General features: G+C 33.1%; 3 protein-coding genes across 3 annotated transcripts; 2 read left to right on the plus strand and 1 right to left on the minus strand.

The window, feature by feature from the left end:
- Nucleotides 1-1,703: 1,703 nt before the first annotated feature.
- On the plus strand, nucleotides 1,704-4,789 carry LOC125061277 (chymotrypsin-1-like). Its single transcript, XM_047666633.1, has 5 exons — nucleotides 1,704-1,823; nucleotides 2,327-2,516; nucleotides 2,630-2,876; nucleotides 2,995-3,153; nucleotides 4,587-4,789. The coding sequence occupies exons 1-5, from the start codon at nucleotides 1,766-1,768 to the stop codon at nucleotides 4,731-4,733; spliced, it is 801 nt and encodes a 266-aa protein (XP_047522589.1). The 5' UTR covers nucleotides 1,704-1,765; the 3' UTR covers nucleotides 4,734-4,789.
- Nucleotides 4,790-16,218: 11,429 nt separating this feature from the next.
- Nucleotides 16,219-17,924, plus strand: LOC125061282 (2-oxo-4-hydroxy-4-carboxy-5-ureidoimidazoline decarboxylase-like). The gene is made up of 3 exons (XM_047666642.1): nucleotides 16,219-16,514; nucleotides 16,960-17,113; nucleotides 17,736-17,924. The coding sequence occupies exons 1-3, from the start codon at nucleotides 16,286-16,288 to the stop codon at nucleotides 17,914-17,916; spliced, it is 564 nt and encodes a 187-aa protein (XP_047522598.1). The 5' UTR covers nucleotides 16,219-16,285; the 3' UTR covers nucleotides 17,917-17,924.
- On the minus strand, nucleotides 17,917-19,537 carry LOC125061284 (proteasome maturation protein). The gene is made up of 4 exons (XM_047666644.1): nucleotides 19,353-19,537; nucleotides 19,108-19,272; nucleotides 18,492-18,593; nucleotides 17,917-18,124 (listed from the first exon to the last, which is right to left on the minus strand). Exons 1-4 carry the CDS (start codon nucleotides 19,353-19,355, stop codon nucleotides 17,963-17,965), a joined length of 432 nt encoding a protein of 143 aa, XP_047522600.1. The 5' UTR covers nucleotides 19,356-19,537; the 3' UTR covers nucleotides 17,917-17,962.
- Nucleotides 19,538-24,811: the final 5,274 nt, after the last annotated feature.

Genomic DNA, 24,811 nt, shown 5'->3' on the forward strand with positions numbered 1-24,811 from the left:
TAAAACAGAAGTAATTTAAACGAGGTTTTAGGGATATACTTGGGTACGACCTGTACTAAAATATGGATCTCAAACTTGGACGCTCACTAAAGCACATACTAAACCATAGGTGTGTCAATGAACGATGCATGATAGGGAAGAGAAGAATAGATAAAATAAAGAATACATCATTAACAATAACTAAGGTAGCAGATGTCACAGTGAAAAAGTGGAAATGGGCGGTGCATTTGGTAATAAACAGAAAAGTCGAGCAAAGTATTAAACCAGTACCTATGGTACAAAAAACGGAAAAGAGGAAGACGATTTAGAAGGTGGATAGATCAGATTAAGGACATGGTAGAAGAAATAGATTCATGGCAGAGAGTGGCACTGTGGCGAGAAATGACGGGATTTGAAGAAGGTCTTTGCCACAAAAACATACAAGGCATCTGAAATTAAAGGATTTTTATTATATACTTGTTAAAAATAGTTATTTTGTTGTGTATTTTTAACATTTAAAGAACGAATAGAATTTAAATAGATGATAGAACCCGATATTTACCAAATATTTCAAATATTTTACACTATCATTACAAGATAACATTTCAAAAGAACTGATAACTACTTGATAATCAATTTATTGTTAATAAAGAATTATGATTAAATATTATTAAATACCTTCACTAAACAAAAGTTTCGACATTGCTAAAGTTTCTTACGGTTAACGAATCATTGGCTTATGCTGTCCTAAGCAAGATTCCTGCGTAACGTAATTCCCGGACGTGACACGAGAATTTTATATATTAGATGTATAAAAATATAGAAATCTAAATTGGGTTTTGATAAGAAATAATTTAATATCAGCCTTGCGATTCTGTAACTCACTTTTCGAACTCTCACTGCGGTTTTCGCAGCGGCGGTCGCGCTCAGATCCGTCGTGAAGCAGTCAATTTACGAAGTTGCGAGTACTTAATACATATATATATATATATATATATATATATATACAATAAAAGTGAGTTACAGAATCGCAAGGCAGTTGAAGGATAGCTAAAATTCAATATTTTGAAAATGTCTGCCCTTTTGTGTCTTACTCTATCCAGTAGATTTATTTTTATACACACACAACTTCTACACAGGAAACACAAGCAGAAATTTTGAACTTTTGGCGCTCTGAAATATTTTACAACAAATATGAAAATTAAACTACGACATTCATGATAATTTTCCTTTTCTCATTTTATATCTGCAGGAGACAAGGCATAATCAAGAATGCATCAAATTGCTTCTGAGATAAAAATAATAATTTTATTGCTACATATAAAAAGGTTTACGTATTTCAACTACTAATCAGATACTAGGTTCATTTTTATAGCAGCAAAAATTCAAGATTTCGTCAATACCAATTAATTTCTTTGGTATTGGAATAAAACCGAATGTACAATACAATCAATTGCCTATATCGTGCCTACATTTTCTTCGCCATCTGTACCTACAATATTAGTATTATTGATTAAAAAATGCGTGGTATATCCACGTGTTATGAATTATGCAAATTCTTAATTAGAAAACGACGAAATGATAGTTTCAATGTCAAATAACAATAAAGTTGTTAGAATATAATTAAGTATTTTTTATGCTCATCCTTAGTAATAATTAGTTTTGATAAGGTTTTTTCTATTATCACATTAATTTAACATTGTGTTAGAGTTATTGTTCTATGTCTAAAAAAAAGATTACATGGTCTATATAAAGAGAAAGTGTATTCACGACAGAACAGTCAACGATGATGGGCGTCTCAAAGATATCCTTTATTCTACTGTTAGTCGCATGGAGCGTACAGGGTGAGTTTTTATATTCTTACTAGCTGGCCTGGCGAACATCGTACCGCCTAACAGTCGATTCTTTATTTTTTTAATACTTATTCTGCTATTCGGGAAACCGGTGTAGCTAGTAAGATAAAAAAAAGAAAGTTGATAAGACAACAAATACATTATGTCAAAAAATTAAAATTTACCTTCCCGGAACCCCTCCACTAACACTTGAACTTTATGCTATGGTATTAAAGTTCAAATTGACTTTTAAGTATTATTACGAATATTTTGTATGGGAATATAGAAAAGTGTTGTTTTAAGACTTTTTCACTCAATTTTTTCATTTTTCTCTCCGTAAGAACCATCCTTGTACTTCAAGGAATATTATAAAAAAAGAATCAGACAAATCGGTCAAGGCGTTTTCATGTTATGTCGTGACAACGGAAAACGGGTTACATTTATATATATATATAGATAGATTTATCATCCCTTTTTATTTATTTACAAATTAAGGACAGTGCCGTTTATTGCAGGCGATGCTGAAGGTCTCGCCTCGCTCTCTGGAGGGCAAGAGCCCGAGACCCGAGTGGTGGGTGGCAAAGATGCACCCGAAGGCCTTGTGCCTCATCAAGTCGCTCTAAAATCAAAAGATGGCAAGACTATCTGCGGCGCTGCCATCATCTCCGACAGATGGATACTAACAGCTGCCCATTGTGTCAAAAGGTCTAATAATACATACATTTGTGCAGTAAAGCGCTGATCTAAGTGTATAACATACTGCCGTTGTTTGTCTGAGCTTTTAAAATTATATGTAATAAGTTTGAATATTGTTTCAGTCGCCAACCATCAGAGTTTACCGCTGTAGTTGGTACATTATCCCGAACGAGAGGTGGTACAACGTATGAAATAAGCAAAGTCATTGCTCACAAAGAACATAACATGCCAAATAGATTCAACAACGATATTGCTGTTATAAGTACGAAAAAGTCCATCCAATTCAATAAAAACGTTCAGCCCCTGCCATTACCCAAACAGGATATCAAGTCTGGAGTGACGTGTATTCTGAGCGGCTGGGGTCAACTTGTGAGTTAACAATTTTGCGGAGATAAATTCGAAAAATATGATTTTATAGAAGGAAATGTTTCCGACGAACTCATATTTTTAACACAATTGTATTCATAGGCCATTTGTATACTTTTAGAAAAGTCGCGGGGCATCGCCAGACAAATTGCAGTATTTGTATGTGAAAACTTTAACTAGCAACCAGTGCAGTAAGAAGTGGAAAGATGAACGCAGCCCAACCGTTATTGGTTCCAACCAGATGTGTACCCTTAACAAACGTGGAGAAGGATCATGCCAAGTGAGTATATATTTTAAGAACGCATCATTTTTGTGTATTGTTTAAGACGACTTTTATTGGCACGAAACATCTAGAGTTGACACAATTAAGTAATAATACATACACAGACACACACTTACGCACACATACATACTCCATGTGGTTTCCTTATATGTGTATCCCTATACTTTTTGAAGTGAAACTTCTTTAGAATCGTTGTGATTTCAAACCGGATGCAACGGAAAAAGCGACAGTAAAAAGAGACAGACGCATAAATTCGTGGGAGAGAATGAGATGGGAAGAATTGTGCAGTGTATAAACTTTAAATTGGCGTGTATTTGATCATTTTCTGAATTAAACAAACATAGATGTGCAAAAAATTAAATAAGTGATAATCATCGAATTTCAAACTTCCATTATTTTAGTTTTTATCAAATTAAAGATTGATATTAAACTTATAAATGAAAATTTAACATAGTCCTACATTTAGTTAGTGAAAAAAGTATAATTTACATATTATTCATTATAAAAACTTTGTTTTTGATGGTTTCACTTCTACCACGTGTGAATTGCACACATGAGTTTTTTTTATGTATCTAATAATGATTGTTTATTCTCACTAAATTTTTCTCTACTTTATAAGACCTTCTGTCGATCCGAAATGGTGGAGGCCTGATGACTTGTAACACAGGTACCCTTACCTTTAGCAGGCATCAGTCTCACACAAACTAGCATTTTCCCTAAATAGAAGTAAGCCAATTATCTAATATATAAAATTCTCGTGTCGCGGTGTTTGTAGTTAAACTCCTCCGAAACGGCTCAACCGATTCTCATGAAATTTTGTGTGCATATTACGTATGTCTGAGAATCAGACAACATCAATTTTTCATCCCCCTAAATGTTAAGGGTAGTCCACCCCTAAATATTTTTTTTTTATTTTTAGATATTTTTTTCTGTTTTTAATTTTGTATGATACAGCATTAAAAAATACATACAACCCCTAACTTTCACCCCTCTACGATCAACCCCTATTTTTTTATTATAAGCTGCTAGTTTATTTATAATAGTATATAACTGTCACTTGTTTATGTACTAAGTTTTTGTGAGAAAAATAAATAAATATTATTATTATTTTGCCATTAATCTGTTTCACCTGTATACGAATAGATAGCATAGCAGTGCCGAGATAGAGTTTATTTTATTTTTATTTTTATTTATTTACACTTCGTTGCAAAAAAAGAAACACAATACATAAAAATTATAAGGGATGCAACGGGCGGCCTTAACGCTAATAAGCGATCTCATCTCATCTCTAGTTTACATCAAAGTATTTTCTGAGTAATAACGAATTTTTGAGTTTCGTAACAGACAATATAATTTTATAAACTGTCGAACAACATTACATTTATTCAAATTATCCGCGTGTAAGGTACAATTATTGTAATCGTTTTCAGGGTGATTCAGGCGGCAGCTTAGTGTGCAATGGCGTCTCAGCCGGAGTCGTGTCCTTCAATTGGCCCTGCGCTCACAATATCCCTGATGTTTATGCTAACACGTTCAAGTACAATTCCTGGATAGAAGAAAATACTAAATCACCCTAAGCATTGTCAATTATAAATTGTTATAAATTTCACATTAATAATATGCTTACAACGAACTAAAGTACTTTTTTTTTTAGATTTTACTTTATTTTAGTTATAATTATTTATACGTTCTTATACTGTACTTGTGTAGGTGTTTATTTTTTACTGGTCCATACTATGGTTGCCTGGAAGTAATCGCTTGTTAGCGATAAGGCCGCCCGTTGCCTAATAACTTATGTAAGATTATGGTAACGTGTAAATAAATAAATACTGCATTATTACGTACTTTTTACGTTGGTATAAAAGCCTATAGCTGTATATTGGTATTATATATAACACGTCAACAATCTAAGAATTATAAAACGATACTTAACATTATTTTTTATCTGTATTATGATGACTTTTTCTTTTTTCCCCCTTGCATGGTACCTATGGTCGGCCGTGTCTTCAACTGTAACTAAAATCAAATCTTTGTTGTATATCCGTATCGTTGACAGTTGCTGGGACGCTTCTGCACGTTCCATTTTTCAAGATTGCAACAGCTACTTGCTATTTAATATGCTGTTATGTATTATTAATTTATTATTCACGTCTTCAAGTAGTAATACAGTTCCTCACAAATAAGGGCAACGCGTAAAACGAAACCGCGCGAGGATCGATCGCAAATCTGGATTGGATTTTTACACAACAGATCGAGTATAGAAAGCGGCGAATATTTTCCGCGTATAGATAAAACAAGTAAGTACTGGGATCGTCTCCCATAGAAAGCAAAGGTTTCACACCTTACATATGCCGTAATGATTAACTTTAGAGACAAAATGTGTCTGCCCCATAAGCCACATTAGGGAGAACAAATTATCCACGAAATGCATTTATGTTGAATTTAGTTTTAATTCGACTAAACAAAGGGAAGACTGGTGGGGTATAGGGCGTCCGTAGCGGGCCAATAAAGGCGCGCAGTAAATCCATGTAATTTAGAGCGGCTATAAATTAAAGTTCAGCTATAAACGCGTACCTGCCCGCCCCGCGGCCGACATGCAACATAAATCAACTGCCGCCGCATCGACGCTTCAAATGTTCGAAGTTCAAACTTGGAGCGTAGTTTAAATGGCTGAATTACAGACTATTACGAAATAAACATAGATAATATATCTGTCATCGAAATAGACAATTACATCTGAGTTTATAATTGTTTATGTTTTGCAATTATAGATTTTTAGTTCATGGTTCTCTTAAGGGACTGTTATTTAATTTTATCTTAATCTGTTTCTTAAGAACGCAGAATATATATGTACGTCACATCATACTATCCTATCAACATATAGAAATTTGTGCTACTAAAGATGTTGAAGATTTCAAAAAACTCATATGCTTAGAAGTTGTTCAAGGAGAGAAAAAAATCTAATATATAAAATTCTCGTGTCACAGTTTTCGTTGCCATACTCCTCCGAAACGGCTTGACCGATTTTGATGATTTTTTTTGTGCTTATTGGGTATGTCTGAGAATCGGACATCTATTTTTCATCCCCCTAAATGTTAGGGGTAGTCCACCCCTAAATTTTTGTTTTAATTTTTGGATATTTTTTTTTGTTTTTATTTTTTTATGATACAGCATTAAAAAATACATACAACCCCTAATTTTCACCCCTCTACGATCAACCCCTATTTTTATTATAAATGATATACATGGCAAAACAACGTTTGCCGGATCAGCTAGTACAATATAAAATATGAATTTTGTAGGTACACTGGAAATCGGCATAAGTCTCCACAACTCCGAAATTGAAAAATTTCAAAAACTTTTTCTACGAATAAATCTTAACATGTAACATTTTCAAATAAATAATTAACGAAGATATTTAATATTAAACGGAGAGAGCTGGTGCTTACATCGATCAACGAATATGAATCACGAGGAGAGGAAGTGCTGCCAGCATTAAAGGTACACTGCCACAGGGACCAAACTTTATAAATTTGTTTTAATTTTTTATTTATCAAATTATTATTATTACTATGTAGGTTAAGACAGCAGCGTTGGTCTTGTGGCTTCAGCGTGCGACTCTCATTCCGTCGTAGGTTAGATTCCAGGCTTTGCACCAATGGACTTTCTTTCCATATGCTCATTTAACATTCGTTCGAACGATAAAGGAAAACATCGTTAGGCAACGGGCTTGCCTTAGACCCAAAACTTAGACGGTGTGTTTCAGGCACAGGAGACTGATTACCTACTTGCCTATTAGATTGACAAATGAGGAGAGTCATTTCAAAAGGACTTATTTCCACCTTATCAGATTTTTAAATAAATGCCAAAAACTTCTACTAATTTGTGTTTTATACATTTTTTTCATGTCACCATGAAAGAAGATCGTATTTAAGTAATTCTGACACTAGCACATTAATTCTAAATATGTATAATAACCTTACTCAAAAATTTGGATATAAGTCACTTTGTTCAGGACTACAGGAAATAAGCCTCTTTGTAAGGAAGGTATGGAAATATTCTATCTTTACGCCCGCGCCCACCCGAATTGATATCTTCTACACGATTTTCTGCCATTGTTATTCCCAAAATAAGCCTATGAGTTTTGTAACTTATTTAAAACTTTCAACAAAATTCTGCACGTTTACTCAACTTCAACTCAACAGAAAATTGAGTCAATCAAAACAAAACCAACTTGTGAAATGATCATGAAACATGAAACAGATTCAGATATCTAAGGCCCACAGCTAAAAAGGATCTAGTGCTACTGATTATTTTATATATTTTATGTAGGTTAAGAATATTGTAAATACTGTATCTTTTATAACATTAAACTGATTTTTGCCCACATCACATATAACCCCATGACGCCAGCGTTACAATTTAGTTTTACGATTCACCATAAACACACATTATCTATTTTATCACTAAAACCCAAACAGATAAAGGGTTGACTTTAGCCTGTCGTGTAAATAATTCCTTATTGTGATGCCTTCAGATTGTCTAACTTGAGTAAACTGATCGTGCTATAAATCACTCTTGCGTCACGGGTAATTCATGCCCGCGACATCGTCTACGTATTATGTAGGAAAAAGAGTCACACGTTTTAAATAATGTAGACTGGATCGCTGGACAGAAATAAAAACGTTAAAAATCGGGTAATTTTACAATTTGTTTTTCATTTTTTAATATTTATTTGTACTATAGATAACATACAAACTTAGGGGGATTTTTATTCAAGGCGAGCGCCTTGTTTACATTTTATCTATGAGCGTAGTGTATTCATCAGTATTCAAAAAAATTGTGCGTAACTTTTTTATGACATTACTTTTCGAAAAATGATCTACTATATGAAACTTTACAGAAATTGGTTAAATAAAGTTAAATTAGATAAAGTTTAAAAAAAGGCTTTTATTATCATATACATGAATTCAAATATAGCAATTATTACATATTACCTTATTACTACTAAGATTATTACAGAATTTCATTAATTGAATTAACTTGAAGTAATCCGACTAATTTCAAGGTTTTCTCGCGAGATTTGCCGCCGATATTTTATTGAAACTTTTGAAATGGATTGGGCATTACAAAACTTTCAATAAACTATCGGATTCAACCTGCGATCGATCAAGCAATATGTAGTTGGTATTAAAAAAAAGCAACATGGCGCGTAACCGAAAAACATGACGATTTTTTACATAAATTTCTCCCATACGTCGATAAAGAAGTTTCACTTCAAAAACGATGTATTCCGCAGACAAATTATTATATTTTAAGGTACCTGATTCGATGTTAATATACGCAGTACTTACCTATCAATTAGATTTCCTATATATTTGAAACTTCGTAGTTTTCTTGAAGCGATTTAAGTTTATATTACAATATAGATATTTGTGCGTAAAATCTACAAATTGTGCCTATAGTAGGTAACTACCGAATAATGGTTTTCTTTGTGTAGAATTTAAGATTTCTTTAGGTATAAAGAAAAAAGTACATACACATTAATTACTGTAAGGTAAGTAGCATCTAATAGTTTGATCAGTTCAAAAGGACATTAAAGATACACATCAGAATGGGACCATTAGACTAAAATTGGGCTAGCTGATGGCGACGTGTATCTCGTTCGTATATACTTAATATTAAATTTCTCATGTAAATAAAAAATAATTTTTGTAATGAGAAATAAAGTTCTTTAAACATTAATACGAAAAAAGGAATCGTTTTTTTAACGTTGTAGAATTTTTTCTTTTAATTGTTTTGTTGGAAAGTTCACGATAATTTAAGAAGCTCGTCGACGTATTAAAATATTCAAAGTTTACAACTCACAGATAAAGAAAATTTTAGCACCCCATTAAAAAGATACACAGAAAGAATTAATGATTAAATACATTATAAAACGGTCGAGCGGCGCATGTGATGCGGCTTGATCGACAGATTAAGAAAATCCGAATATTTGAGGATTAAAAGGCAGGTATGCAAGGCGGTGACTCAATCGGCTCAGGGCTTTGTGTTATCTGTGCTCATGGCTCCGCCCTAACGTCAGCGTTGCCGCGCTTATAAACAAGATGGCGGACAGCGCGGCATTTATTAGACCTAATGAAAAGCACATTTAATTAATTCACAGCAATCACATGCGACGCGCACACCAAAGCTTTTATGTTTATTGTTTCCATATAATTTTAAAGCTACATTTGATTTCTCTAGAGTGTCACAGTCGTAATGTTTTGTGGCAAATAAAAGTAATTATAAAGACAGGAATTGACACATGTTTTAATAACAATGCTGCGTGAAGCTTCATAAAACTAATTTTTCTAATTGTTAAAATTAAGCCAGGTGGCCAATTATGAAGTAACTGTGGTGAGTAGTAGTCAAAGTTTATTTCCGTGTCCGATTTTTATTTAAATAACTATTGTGTCGTATTATTGGATATGTTAACGTAAAATTGTAAAAACCGTTAGATTGTAATCTATGTCGCGAGATTATAAACTGTCGAAAGATTGTGAACCTCAGCGTACTGCTTACAATTTAACGTATTATTATTCGGTAGATTGTACTACACTAACTTAGTTATCATTCAAACTTCTTTGGTCAATTACAGATTAATTTTACTTCCCAACAATTTCATATAACTACCGAATAATAATACCTTAAATTGTAAGCAGTTCGTTGAGGTTCACAATCTTTGGACAGTTTACAATCTCGCGAGATATATTACAATCTAACGGTATTTACAATTTTACGGTGACAGATACACCTAATTATCTGAGTGTTTATTGGATTAATACATTTCTTTTCTTACATTTTTACTTACATTCCTGAACATATTTACGTTAAGAACTATTATAGGCAAAATATATCTACTTACCTGTATAAGGGATCCCCTACTGCAACCGCCAGGATTATAAACGGGATTTAATATAATAATATGAAACGTATTATTTTAAATATTATTATTACCGTAAATATTTCCTTAGGCCATTCATTCTATACTAACCTATTTTAGCCTTCGAGGCTAAGTTCTAGCACTTGTACCATACAAGCCTCTTAGGGGTTGCTCTTACTTACTTGACTTAAAGTTCCAAGTGGGGCAGAGAGCATCCAGTGCAGGAAACCAGATCCAGAACCTGATAGGTCCTGGACAACTCTCTTAGATCACGCTCTAGATTTCCCAAAATGGCCCCTTTTTGTAGTAATACCTACCTACTTACTTATTTCCATATTTTGTCGGAGACCAAATGCGTGTCGTGTTGGTGACCTGACCGTACGGACCCGCCAAATGAGAGGATTCGTCAGTTATATAACTCTCTAGAGATAGAAAAGATTACATTATATACGAGTATAATATTTATAAAATAAATGATTTACGCACCATAATACAAGCAAACGATTTCATGACCTTTCAGCCTTTACGATAACCTCGACATAACAACTTTTTATTTAATATTAATATATTTAATATAAGTTGACCTAGTGGCTTCAGCGTGCGACTCTCATCCCTGAGGTCGTAGGTTCGATCCCCGGCTGTGCACCAATGGACTTTCTTTCTATTTGCCCATTTAACATTCGCTCAAACAGTGAGGGAAAACATCATTAAGAACCCGGGCTGTCTTAGTTCCAAAAAGTCGACGGCGTGTGTAATAAGGCACTGACAGATTAGATTGAAAAATAATCATGAAACAAATACAGAAATCTATGGCCCTGAAAAAGGATGTAGCGCCACTGATTTCTTTATTTTATAGATTTAATCGTTATAATTAAACATGTTTTAGTCTAATACATTGTCTGATAGGATTGAGGAAAAGATAAATATCGACGACTACGTGTTTATATGTACCAATGTGTAATGTGTATTACTGTAATCGATAAAGACGTTAGTTCGATGCCGCGCTTAGATAATATAGGTATGAAAAGGCTACTACCCATCAGATTCACAGACGACGATGTCAAAAACGTTAGCATAAAGTCAAACAGATCATTGTGCCAAGGCTAGGAATACAAGGATCTGTAGACAAGACAAGCACTTATAGGCCTACAATAAACACAAAGAAAAAAACGCATCATAAATTATAAACGCTAAAGGAAAATTGATTCCAAAGTGCCTCGCACTTTGGAATCAATTTTCTGAGTCTGGCTGAGTCTGGCTGAGTCTGGCTGAGTCTGGCTGAGTCTGGCTGAGTCTGGCTGAGTCTGGCTGAGTCTGGCTATGGATATCCAGACTCAGCTCCTTTATCAGAATGCTCCGTGAGTTGTGGACATAACGCGTTCTTCTGAAGGAGAAATGGGATGCCTGGGGTATCTAGAGAGTACACGAAATCTAAATTTAGTTAAAATGTTGGAGCAATAAACCTTATTCAAATCAAACGATATACAAATTAATTTTCTCGTATAAGAATTAATCTGTTATACAAATATTGCTCAATCTAGTGCATTGGTACATATCATTAGGTCTCGGTTTATATTAACGGATTAGACAAATATGAGTAATACGCCATAACGATTTTGAAAGCAAAATTAAAAGATGGCATGGCGGTATTTGATAATCCCCGTTGAGCACGTGAATCTTAAATCTTGGGATCGTGTACCACTTTAATGAGTTGACAACGACAAATCTGGGAATATTTTGAATTTTTGAGCCCAATCAGACAACTACTTAGATGAACCCTTTGAATTATTTAAGTAGTTATAGAATTTATTTCTTCTTTTACTGCCATTACTGGAGGTTGTCCGTCAGTTTCCTGAAGCGAGTTTTGTAAATAAAGTTTAGCAAAGTATTGCATTCAACTGAAATCCTTATGACAACCAAACTATGCCATGAATAGCGGTAAAACAATTGTTCAACTATGAAGAAAAACAATAAATGTCAGCTATTTTTCCTAAGTTTTATCATCGGAACATTTCATTTCATTCCACCCATATCAGCTCGACGTCCATCATTCCACAACTGAGCGTTTTATAAGGCAGTTTTTTCCGCGCACCACTATCACATGGAAACTGCCCACTAAAGTTTTTCCGAAACAATACGACTTGGGGTCCTTCAAGAAAACAGCGTACCTACCAAATTTTACATCAACGCACTTGCGTTGGCAATGTAAGTGCCTATGTATCATTATGAGCCTCCTACCCATTTGCAGAAAAGCCCCTATTAGAAGAAAATACGTCATAAATAGCTATTTGATTGTATGAATACGTTTTATAATACACTAGCTGACCTGGCTAACTTCGTTCCGCCCTACAACCTTATAATATCGTTGTTACTTTAATTTAACTTATTTTAGGATTTCATTAATGTTAAGTATTACATTAATACAACTCTTTTGCAAATACAAAAATGTTTTATTGCTTGCCATTGCGAAAGAAGAATGGCAGTTTTACACATTAGGCATCTTCTCTCTAGCGTCAATATGGCGATACTTCATGTTAAGCACTTTCTGATATCCAACATCTTTTGATCAGGATCAAAGCATGGTTATGCATCTCCTCATTCACCTCAAGATCGGAATTTCTTGAACTGACACGAATTCGACGTAAAATGATGCATAGTTTTGTCAACAGATGGCACCATATGGTTTTTGCATTCGTAAAATTAATTAATTTATTTATTGTTATTCGTTAACTTATCCGATATTTTATTGCTTATTCTGCTATTCGGGACGGAAACAAATCCAACAAATCAAAAACCATGGCAATCGGTCCAGCCGTTCTCGAGTTATAAGTGTTGTAACAAACATGACTTTCTTTTATATATATAGATTTATATCATCGTGTGTACTTATGTAAACGCAGGCCAGGATATGATAGATGTTTCAATATAATAAATTATCCAGAATCGATAAAAAATACAGTTAGTGCTCGCTTCTGACACTATTAAGCTTTAACGTAATTTCCGGTTTTCTTTGCAAGCTGAGGACTTATAATCTAATATATAAAATTCTCGTGTCACAATGTTCGTTTCCATACTCTTCTGAAACGGCTCAACCTTTGAATTTTTTTATGCATATTCAGTAAGTCTGAGAATCGGCTGCTATATATCTTTCAAACCCCTAAGTAATAAGGGGTGACCACTCAAAAAAAAAATTATAACTTTTTTTTTATGTGGCATTTAAAAATACCCTAAAATTTTCACTCTTCTATCAACAACTCCTATTTTTTCTTATAGTAGATAGTTATTTTAATTGAACTAAAAAAATGTTTCCTAGAAATAATAGACACGGCAAAACATCGTTTGCCGGGTAGTAATTTAATATAGTTCAGGTATACATGGGCAAATTCAAAGGGTCATGGGGTCACAAATCCCCTGGGGCCTTTGCAGGGCATATAACAAAAAAATGTAAAAGAACTGACAAAAATCTATAGTTTTATTACGAAACGGTATAAAGTATAAAGCACAAAATGTGATTTATAAGCGATTATTGAACTAAGCAAATAAAGAAGTGGCGCTACAACTCCTGGTCAGGGCTTACGCCTATTTGTTATTATTTTCATCAGGTTTTTGGGCTTTAGATGTGTTGGTTTCCTCACGACGGTTACGATCACCATATGAACAAGAATGCGTATAGAAAATTGGTACCCTGCTGGGGCTCATATGCACCACGTGTTAAGATATAACACGGCTAAATTATACCTACCTTTAAATATCACTGTTATCATAATTGAGTAGATGAATTAGTAATTTAATTAATACAAAATTTTAAACGCCATTTTTGCCGCTACCACGTACTAGATAGGTACTAGGTATATATATTATCTTTATTCTTACATAATTAAGTATTTACATTGTATATTCGCGGATGCTTGGCGGACGCATGCAACTTCTTCAATACAATGCGTGAGTTGTGTACTGCGATATTGCAGGCTCTACTGTAAGGAAGTTGCATAGATCTGGTTAGCACTGCGCCTTCAAGTTCTCATGTTATTTTCACACGTGTATATCCTTTCTATAACATATTGTCATAAGTATCTGTTTGTTCTCATTTTAATATGTGTGATGTTTGAGAGAAAACATAAAATTTAATAAATAAAGTATTTATTTTTATTGTTTTAATTGGAACGTTACATTAAAAAATTTGCTCGCTTTTACGTAATTTAAATAGTCAATAAACTACAACGGGAGTCTAGGATTCAGTACTCTTATACAAGAGATAATTATAAGTAATATAATGAATTGCATTAAATAAAGTTAAAGAAAACACAGCGTAAATACAGCTTCACGGTCACAGTGACCACGCACGCTGTAAAGCACGCGAAACGTCGTTTTACCTTCTTAATAATGATGCTAGGGCTTTTTTCATCATTATTATTATCTACAGTCTGACATATGTGAATGAGGCTGAGGATGTGAGAGGCTTTATTAACAATAACATAAAGCCAGTCGCGATCTTTTAGTTGTTTTCTGTATGTGTTTTGTGAACATTTGTTGTTCCAATAGGCAAGTAGATCGTCACCCTTCTACGCCTGACACGCCGTCGACTTGAGTCTAACGCATGCCGATTTACACGCAATGTGTAAACAAGGTAACTTCACCGAGTGATAGAAAGTTAATTTACTGCCGGGGCTCGAAACTACGACCTCTGAGTCGTACGCCAATACCAGTAGGCTATAAAAAGGACAGTTTCAATATAAAATTGTAATATCTATGTTAAAAAACATGTAATATAAATATACCGTTTAAAACTTTGGTTAAATTTTAAACTCGTATCTGGGTTTGTAATTTGAAACAGAGAAATTGGTTATGCATTCATACTGCGAGTGGTGTTGAGTGCTCCCTCGCGACAATTTGCCGCGTCGCGTTCCCCAAGGGGCAGTTAGCGCCATCTCGGTTTAGCAATGTGATTTATCCCCCGCGCAATACAACTGACACATAAATGTCGCGTTTGTTCCTCTTTACTCTATGATTTACGGAAGGAAATTTTTTGAATAAATGTCAGTAGGAAGCTGATAATTCTTTAGTAGTCTGTATTACATTTTTAAATGTAATATAGTGTACACGATAATATTAAATGATATTATAAATAAAATATTTTCAAGAAAGCATAAATATGTACTTAAAATGATTGAATTTTGTTTACTACAAAGGAATAGGTACACCTATGCATGGATTTAGGTAAAATTCCGACTAGATTTAGCGCTAAGGTCGAAGTATGTCAAATCAGTAACTTTGGCATAATGTAGATTACTCCCTAGATACTACTACTATACGACCACACTAGACACTAGTTTTGGCGGTAAGTAGTGTCTATTCTTACCCTCCGATCTCTCAAAATACCCATACATTACCTGCCTAAGTTGGTTCACCTCACTTTTATTACTATTAACTTAAAATGTAATAATAAAATAATTGTAATTAATAAAAATGTTACTTCTTAGTCCCTAGTGAGCCATAGGTATAGATAATAATATGGCCAAAGGGAAGAAAAGTAATTAACACTCTTTGATGTAGCGATACAGTATCTAAGGACAATCCATACCCGAAAGCAAAAATTTAATATGTACCTACTTAGTCGACGTAATTATTAGGGTTAAAAAAACCAACAAAGCTCTTGGAGAAAATATAGGTACCTACCTACCTACCCTTACAGTTCTCTTGTTTCGTCCTAGCGAGGGGCTACCGTGCGCTAAACTATCAAATTTATTTCGACTTTTGCGTTTATATCATGGTAATGTGTTAACGAGTTTAATACATAATTTTAAATACCAAACATTTTCTAATTAAAAGTGTGCGTGAGTGTGTTTTTTTAAAGATAAAACTTGTTTTAGAACATAAAGATGAATATTTTGGAATTCCCTTCACAATAGATAAAGAATTTATTTCGTTCGAACAATTGCGATGATGTTTAGTACCCATTGACACTGCCTTGCAAATGCGGATAATGAAATTCCTATAATAATAGACCTAAAGATCATAATATATAAATGGAAGGGTGTACAGACAAAATATGTTTAACCCATGCCTCATTGGCGGGTTTTCATACATAACATAGACTACAGAGATTTACCCGTAAATGTCGGTGACGTAGTAGTCATTATTATCGCACTAAAGAGACGAGTAATAAGCATTATCTCCGTCCACTATCATTTGAACTAATGACCTATGACTCAATGTTTGCTGCCATGTCGATCTCAGTACGCATTCAGATCCAAAATGTATAGCGTGCCTGAAGTGAATTCTATGCCTGATGACCGTTTTGTGTGGGTGTTTGGGAATGTCATAGAGTTGTGTAAAGATGCCGCCGTGTGGGTAAAGAAAAAACGCCCTTTCAACAGATTAGCCGACCTTTGTACCGAGTTCCACAAATATTTGGACAATCTTAGTGTTGAAGGTGAATATTTATAACTCTGTCATAATTGTAACACGACAACACTGAGAAAAGATAATAGAGAAAAACGTAGCTGTAGAATATTGTTTTTATGTTGTTTGAGATTTTAAATATCGAATGTCGAGTTTCTCTAGGTTGCCTATGCTTCTGTATGAAATATATTTTTATATATTAATAAGTCACTTAAAGATATAGATAATAACTAAGCGTACGGCTATTTTTTTTTTAATTTCCGGGTAGCCATGATTTCCGGGTCCAGTCAACATATATGTAATACATACATTCCGGTAGTAGCGGTAGATAGGTACTCCACTTATTATTATGTAATCGATAACACAAAGTTTTATTTCTGTCAATTTGACTTTAGTTCTGTGAATTACTGATACAATACAGAAGGGAAATTCCTATAATCCCCATATAAAATAGGTTAATAAAGTATTTGTTTTAGAAAAGTTAGTAATACTCAAATCACATCCGGATCTGGCAGGACGCCTAGCAGTTCTTGGTGAGCTAACGAAGGAATCTACAGAAGAGCAAAAAAGTGCTGGGTTGGATAAAATAAATGCAGAACAGAAATCTATAATAAATGCATGTAACGAACGGTTAGTTATCATTCGGCAACTAGCACACTCTATTAATATTTATGTAATTAACTATATTATCCGTTTGTCGAGTTAAGAATTACCATCAATAGATGGCGTGGTACCTATTATTTTATCTACATTAAGAACCGTGATTCATCAAAATAATAAAAGATGGCGCTATATTCATTCTTAATAATTAGACACAGCCGCCACCTATTGATCCTTAACATCAGTGTCATATGTATAAATTGTATTACAGCTTATTTGTCAGCCTTATTTTGATACTTTATAATCTTATATATAAAATTCTCGTGTCGCGGTGTTTGTAGTTAAACTCCTCCGAAACGGCTTGACCGATTCTCATGAAATTTTGTGTGCATATTGGGTATGTTTGAGAATCGGACATCTATTTTTCATCCCCCTAAATGTTAAGGGTAGTCCACCCCTAAATTATTTTTTTAATTTTCACCAAATTTTCACCCCTCTACGATCAACCCCTATTTTTTATTATAAATGATATACATGGCAAAACGACGTTTGCCTGGTCAGCTTGTATAACTATATATTATAACGCTACTAGAATGTTACGTTTTAAGGTAGGTATTACTTAAAATGGATTCATGAGTGGTTCTTTTTTCAGGTACAAATTAAAATTCGGTTTTCCGTTTATAATTTGCGCAAGGGAAAATAAGGTACAATCAATCATCGATGGACTAAATAGTCGTATACTGAATTCCCGAGATCAAGAAATTGAAACTGGAATAAATGAAGTCAAAAAAATATGTAAACTAAGAATTTTAGACATTGTAAATGAAAATTAGTTTTCTTCTTAAATGTTTTATTTCAAATGTATACCCTAAATCAGAATCACAGTAAGCCTAAAGATCTTTCAACAACTGCATGTGGTTGTCCAGCGACCTCACAGAGCTCGGGTACATTAAGGATATCTTCAAAACCAATGTCTAAGTACCTTCCAGTCAGCACTTCAGACTGAAAATTTGAGCTTGACAAGAATGGTAATCGACCAACCTGTAAAAAATTCAAATAGTACAGAATTACAATTTTTGCTACTCAGTGTTCGTGGAACCAGCTGAAGTCATTTAAAAATAAATTTTGAATTTACATTTTTGTCACATTCGATGAAGCCATTGTGAGCTCACATTTGGGGTATAATAAAAAAACATAGAACACATAACTTACTGACTCCTATTACTTTAAATTTTAAAAAGTCATTTAAACAAAAATATTTAGACAATATAAAGATAAAATAATGTAAAAATGTTTATCAACACAATAATAATATAATCAAATTTTGGTTTTTAGTTTTTACCATTGGGTTTGCATAATTTCAAAACTATTATAAATGGCTCGTAAGAGCATATTATCTAGTCTTTACCTTGCTGGTAAACTTTTTCTCCATAGACAATTTTAAAGGAGCGTGAAGACCCTGGATGTTTCTTAGCATTGCCATGTTCATCTTTTCTTCATTGAGGTAATACTGAAGCCAGAAAAATATATTATTCTCTAAGATAAATTAGAATTAAGTCAAAATCGAATGAAAAAATTTAAACATTAAATTACTAACAATCAGGAACCATGTTTAAATATGAAGAATATATAGACTTTATGGGTCACTGGGAAGTTTTAAATAATAGATATAATTTTGACTCTATAATAACCACATGGGTACAACATTAGTTAGTGCTATGACATGTGCTGAAATAAATAAGTGCATATTTCTGTATATACTCCCAGGGCCTAACTTCAACAATAAAGGCAATTGCTGACCATGTACTATACAGCCTTTGCACATACAATATTTAATATGTCAGTGTCTGTATAAGTAATATACTTAAAAACAGCATACTGAAAATTTGATGAAGATTCATAACACTTATTGTCTTAATTTGAGTAATAGAAAAGCTGGTATTTTATATAGTGAGAGGACTTTGGAGGATAGATCCTTGCGAAATAATTTCTGTAGCGTATATCTTAAATTTTCTAGGCCTTACATTCTTCTCAGATACTTGAAGAGGATGTGCTACAGCCAACTTGTGTCGGGTTGAAGTCAAGCCGGCGATCATAGGATCAGGTACACCAAAAGATCCTTCATTAATAGGTTTGCACAAATTAGCATCGTGCTCTGCTTTAACTTTCACAGAGGGAAGACCGAAACTCTGAAAATGTAAATATAATATCATAAAAAGGGTGAATTGCGAAAAATTTATTTAAAAGAGAAATTTATAATTGGTCGTACCATGATGTCTGTTGATGCAGTATTATAGTAATAGTAGAAATAAACCTCGTACTATCGTTCTATTATGGAATCACTGAAAAGTAATACAATAGTCGGAATTCAACAATTGAGATTTTGGAACTTAATTTTTAGTTTTTAGCAACTCATTGAATACACTTGGACAGACGCTGACAAATGATAATTGACAAATTGTCAAAATACTGTTGCGCTTGGAGATTAGCCAAGGTTCAAAAATGCGTTGCAACCTGTGTGAGTTGTGACCCACTACCATAATTTAAAATTGTATGAGAATAAAAAATATGAAAAATAATTAAATAATATTTTGTATATAAAAAATTGCTCCAGCTTGGTCATGTGATCATTTCAATACAAATTAGTTTGGCTTACCAAAATGATAATGAAAAAAAAACGTACAACAGCACCAAAATTTATTATATATTTTTGTTTTGCCTATTCATATGCCATGGGATTTGACTTCAGTAGACGGAAGTTACATTAATTTTGTTCTTAGAAAATATTTTTGTCTAAAGTATTACAGTTACAGAATTATAGTCATTTAGTAGTAAGTAGTGCCTTAGACACGTACAGAGACGTAAGTTCTAGATCGTATTTAATTAACTGCTGAAAGAAAGTTGAAAAAAATCAAAATCATTTTTTCATTTAGCTAACACAATGTACACTTATGAACGTCAATAAGAAGTACATATTAAATGCTTCTAATTTTACATTTACTGCCAGCTGTTCTCAAATCAAGGGAACGGAAGAGAAGAACTGGCAAAAACTCTCCGCCTCTCTTTTTAATCGCCAAGTTTTACACAATACTTGTAAGAGGCATAGTGAAATAGTAGGATGCACTTACATAATCGTGGGAAGAGCACGCAAATACATAGTCGAAATAACTAACATCACCGCATACACGAATTCTATTCCGACCACAAAACGACGATCCTTGAAATGTGAACTTGGCAACATTAGAAAATAGTAATAATACTAATTATACTCAAATAATTTGATACCACATGGATCACGGTTTGCTCCCACTTAACATTAAAACAGTCGTGGATGTTGACGATCGCCCCCAAGGCTGGAAATGCAGCCGAGATAGTCTATAATTCAGTTGAAAGTTGATGAGATTGATTAGGAAATCGGTTGATAATATTGTGTGATGACCACAGATGAGTTAGTCATGTGTTCAAATGTTGTGTAGGTAGTCAAATCGCGACGGTTATCAAAGGTTTTTTTAAAAAGGAAAACTTTATTAAGTAAATTACACTTAATATTCTTAACTAATAGTCGATACGAGACTCTTATTCTAAGTTGGTCGATGTTAGACCCTATCACTATGGTGGTCGATATTAGACTACCTTTAATATAATTATAATCTTACAGCTAAAACCCCTTACATGATAACTTTGATTCGTGGTACACAATGGAATAATAAGACTAAGCATTGATTGCATTAACGCTTACGGTGCTTGTTGGGTATCTGTGTGACATTGTAACTTTTCCCTCCTTAAGCTCGAAATCATCTGAAGAACAATTTTTCGGAGGATGGTTTCGGCCTTGAAATATTATACATGTTTTTATCTTTTTGTATGCCAGAAAGGATATAAGACTTAAAATTAAAATTACATATAGAATTATTGTCCCTAAACTGACACTATTGGTTTTCACTACACTATCACTTTGATTTTCACTGTTTTGTAGGGCGTATGATAATACTTTTAAATTGGTTAAATCAACCCCATTCAGCTTAACAGGATTAATGTTGCTCTGGATACTGATCTTCAAATTTTCAGGTAAATTTACTAGCGGCAGCTTTTGAGATATAAGCTTCTCACCGTTACTGCTATGTATACTTAAATTGTGATTTGCAATGTTATATTGGCATTTATCTTCTATGGTTAATAAGTAAGTATTTATGAGAGTGTAATGTAAAATTTCATTATCACAGGTTCTAATCAGATCAACAGGTGATTTAGAGTAGATTATCCATCGGTTAATCTGTAAAAGTTCTACTTTAATTTCTTCGAATTCTATTGGAATTTGTTTGCAAGAGACGTTGTGAGAATATTTCATCAGGTCCAGGATACAAGTGTCTTCAACAGGTACCATGGTCTGCAGCTCATCACAGAGGTATATTTCTTCTTCTATATTCTTACATGGTGTCGACAGCGATTTCGCTTTCAACCCCTTCGCAATAAGGTAAGGATACTTGGGTAATATTATTAAGGTAAGGTTTGTTTCAGGTTGGGTGATAGGTAAGGGTACAATTTTATAATAAAAATAAGTTTCTTTCTTAACTAAGGGTATTTCTAATACTAAAGTAATAACATTGTTCTTAAAATACGATTTCAATGTCATGGACTGTTCAATTCTTACAATATTTTCAGGAATTACTTTAAATATCAGCTTATCTGTTTTCTCTATGATTCTAAGTACATAACTGAGTTCATTAGTATTAATTATAGATTGATGTAATACGCCCATTCTACTGAATGCTAAAATGTTTTCAATCTCGGTCAATTTTGTGTAAATTATTTGAAAATTATGTAAGAAGGAATTATAGATATGTGTTATTTGGTTAACATGTGAAATAATTGAAATGTCTTTAATATTTTTATTAATTTTATTAATTGCATCACTTAATTGTTCGAGATTGTTTGTAATATTTATAGTAGAGTTTGCAACAAGTCTTATCATTTCGGTTATAACAGTAATTTTCTTTTCCAGAGAATGTTCACGAGATTTTACTTTTTTTATTAAGTTGTCATATTTAATAGCATCATCGTAATCCAAATTTCCTGTTATCATTTTAACTAGAGATCCCAAAGGATTAATGAGTCCTCTTTTCTGTCTATTAATTGGTACAATTTCTGAATATTTGTTCAATGTGATATTTAACATATAATTAACTTGAAGCTTAACATCATTGAAGTATATTAACGAAGGGCTACTGGTATTTAACTGTAATTCTACTATTCTATTTAGTTCTATATACCTATGCATATTAAATTCTAATTATTCCTTAATAAGTTTAATATCTAATGTCTTAATTACTATCCACTTATCATACGTAATCATAGCGGTTCCTTCTCTAAGAGGGAGAATGCCTGGATTCTTCTCAACCTTTTGAAGTTGAAGGGCCCGGATCGTTACTGCTTGGGTCACTAGCAGGACGAACCTGTGGGGGACGTTTTATGTCTTTTATTGGAACATTTTTATCTTTTGTGCTAGTTTCTACCAATACTACATTTCTTTTTATTTTACCCTTAACTTTTGCTTTTTCATACCTGGGCTTATCCTTGCTTCTACGTCGATTTATGCCTTTAATAAAAACATTATCACCTTCATTTAAATCAAAATTAGTTTCTCCTACTCTACTTTGTTGAACTTTTTCTTTCCTAGTTCCTATTTTATCGGTTAAGTATTTGTATAAGTAGTGAGTTCTTTTTGCATGATCCCTAACTAGTTGTTGAGTATATTCTTTATCAAAATTTAAATTGAATTGATTGTTATTTTCCGTGTGACCAAATACTACTTCAAACGGAGTAAGACCTGTTACTGAATGGATTGTTTGATTGTAAGCCATTATAGCATAAGTCATCACTGATGTAGCATCTGTGAATTTATGTTCATATTTCGCAAGTCTATATATTTCTAAAATTGTGGAATGGAATCGTTCTATTAATCCCATTGAGTTTAGATTGTTAGGGGTGCCTATGTGAATGTCTATTTTATATAATGTCATTAAGTCTTTCATGAGTTTATTATTGAATTCAGAACCAGGGTCTGAACTAATTTTAGTTGGTACACCGTAGAATGAAAAATACTTTATAAGTGCCCTGACTACTTCAGGTGTTGATCTATCTGGGATTTCAAAAGCTTGTGATAACTTACTAAATGCGTCTAATATGGTTAAGTAATATTTTCCTTCTATGGAGAATAAATCAATAAATAATTCTTGAAAAGGTCTTGATTGAGTTTGTGTAAGTTGTAATTGAGGTTTAAATGGTCTACGATCGTATTTCATACGTTTACAAGTGTCGCATGAATTTATTAAACTGGTTACGGTTTCTTCTAAATTTGTCCAAAAATAAACTCGTTTTAAATGAGAAATTGTTTCTTTAATACCTCGGTGACAGGTTTTGCCTACGTGATACTTCATTACTATTTCCTCTTGTTCTTTTTCGTCAGTGACATTAATTACTCTTTCAGTGCATTCATAAAGCTTTACGGTTTCTTTTCTAAATAATGAAATTAATACTTGTGTGAATAATTGTCGGTGTGCTTTATTTTCGTAATAGATAAAGTATTTAATTTTGGGTCTAATATATTCTTTAAGAAATTTTTTTATTAACTCGGAATTATCTAGGGGTAAGTGAACCTCTAAAATCTTTTGCTTGGGATGTGAGCGAATTTTAACTGAAAGTTCATTTTTAAACCATGGGTATATTAATATTTGGTTTGGTTTTGTATCTATAGCTTCGTAAAGTATGGGAATGCCATCAGTATCCATATCTTCAGCAGAATGTGCTGTATCTGTACTAGAGTTTATTGTTAATGTGCGTGATGATGACCTGGAATTAACTCGAGATGGAATAGACCTAGATATTTCAGAAAAAGACATTGAGTTACTGTTATCATTTTCAGGTTCTTTACTTTGGTTGTTTTGTCCTAATCGTGTTATTGAATCGGTTAATTCTTGAATATAGTAATCAAGATTTCTATCAGAGTTTTCTACATTTACTTTCATTGATTGATTATCTTTATCGTTTTTACCTAAAGCATTTAATTTAATACGAGTTCTATGCTTAACTTGATTAGAAAAACTTAATGGTATATGCTCGCTGTAAAAAATATCTCTATATTCAAAACACAAATTATTGTAACTTGTAACCATTAGAGGTTTAGTGAATTTAATTTTATAGTTTTTATCAGTTGCATTCTGTATTATAGTGGTAGCATAACCGTTTTCGCATTTTACAAGAGCAGATGGTGTTCTTATACCTTTACCAAAATTAATTGAATTTAATATTGCTTGTCCATTAGGAAGATTAACAGGAACCTTAACACGAGTTTCAGATCGTGCATCAACATGAATGGCAAATGGTGGACTATAAATAATTGGTATTTCTGTGTCACGAGTTCTTAAAATTTGATTTTTCATGTCTATATTAGCGTCAAGTTGTTTTAATAGGTCTGATCCTATTAAACCGCCATAATCGCTATCCACATTATAGATATAAAATTTATGATAATCTGTACTACAAAAAGTTTTAAAGAGGGGTATATAAATTACTTCGTTATGGTGACTCTGTGCGTGTGTACTCACGACTTCGAATGGCTCATAATATTTAAATTCTGTCAAATACTTATTAACTATTTCAGGACTTATAAAGGATCTTGAACTACCTGTGTCTATCATAAACTTACTATTTATTTCGGGAATTTCAATA

This window comes from Pieris napi, chromosome 23 (genome assembly GCF_905475465.1).
Source record: "Pieris napi chromosome 23, ilPieNapi1.2, whole genome shotgun sequence".
In the NCBI taxonomy this organism is placed as follows: domain Eukaryota; kingdom Metazoa; phylum Arthropoda; class Insecta; order Lepidoptera; family Pieridae; genus Pieris; species Pieris napi.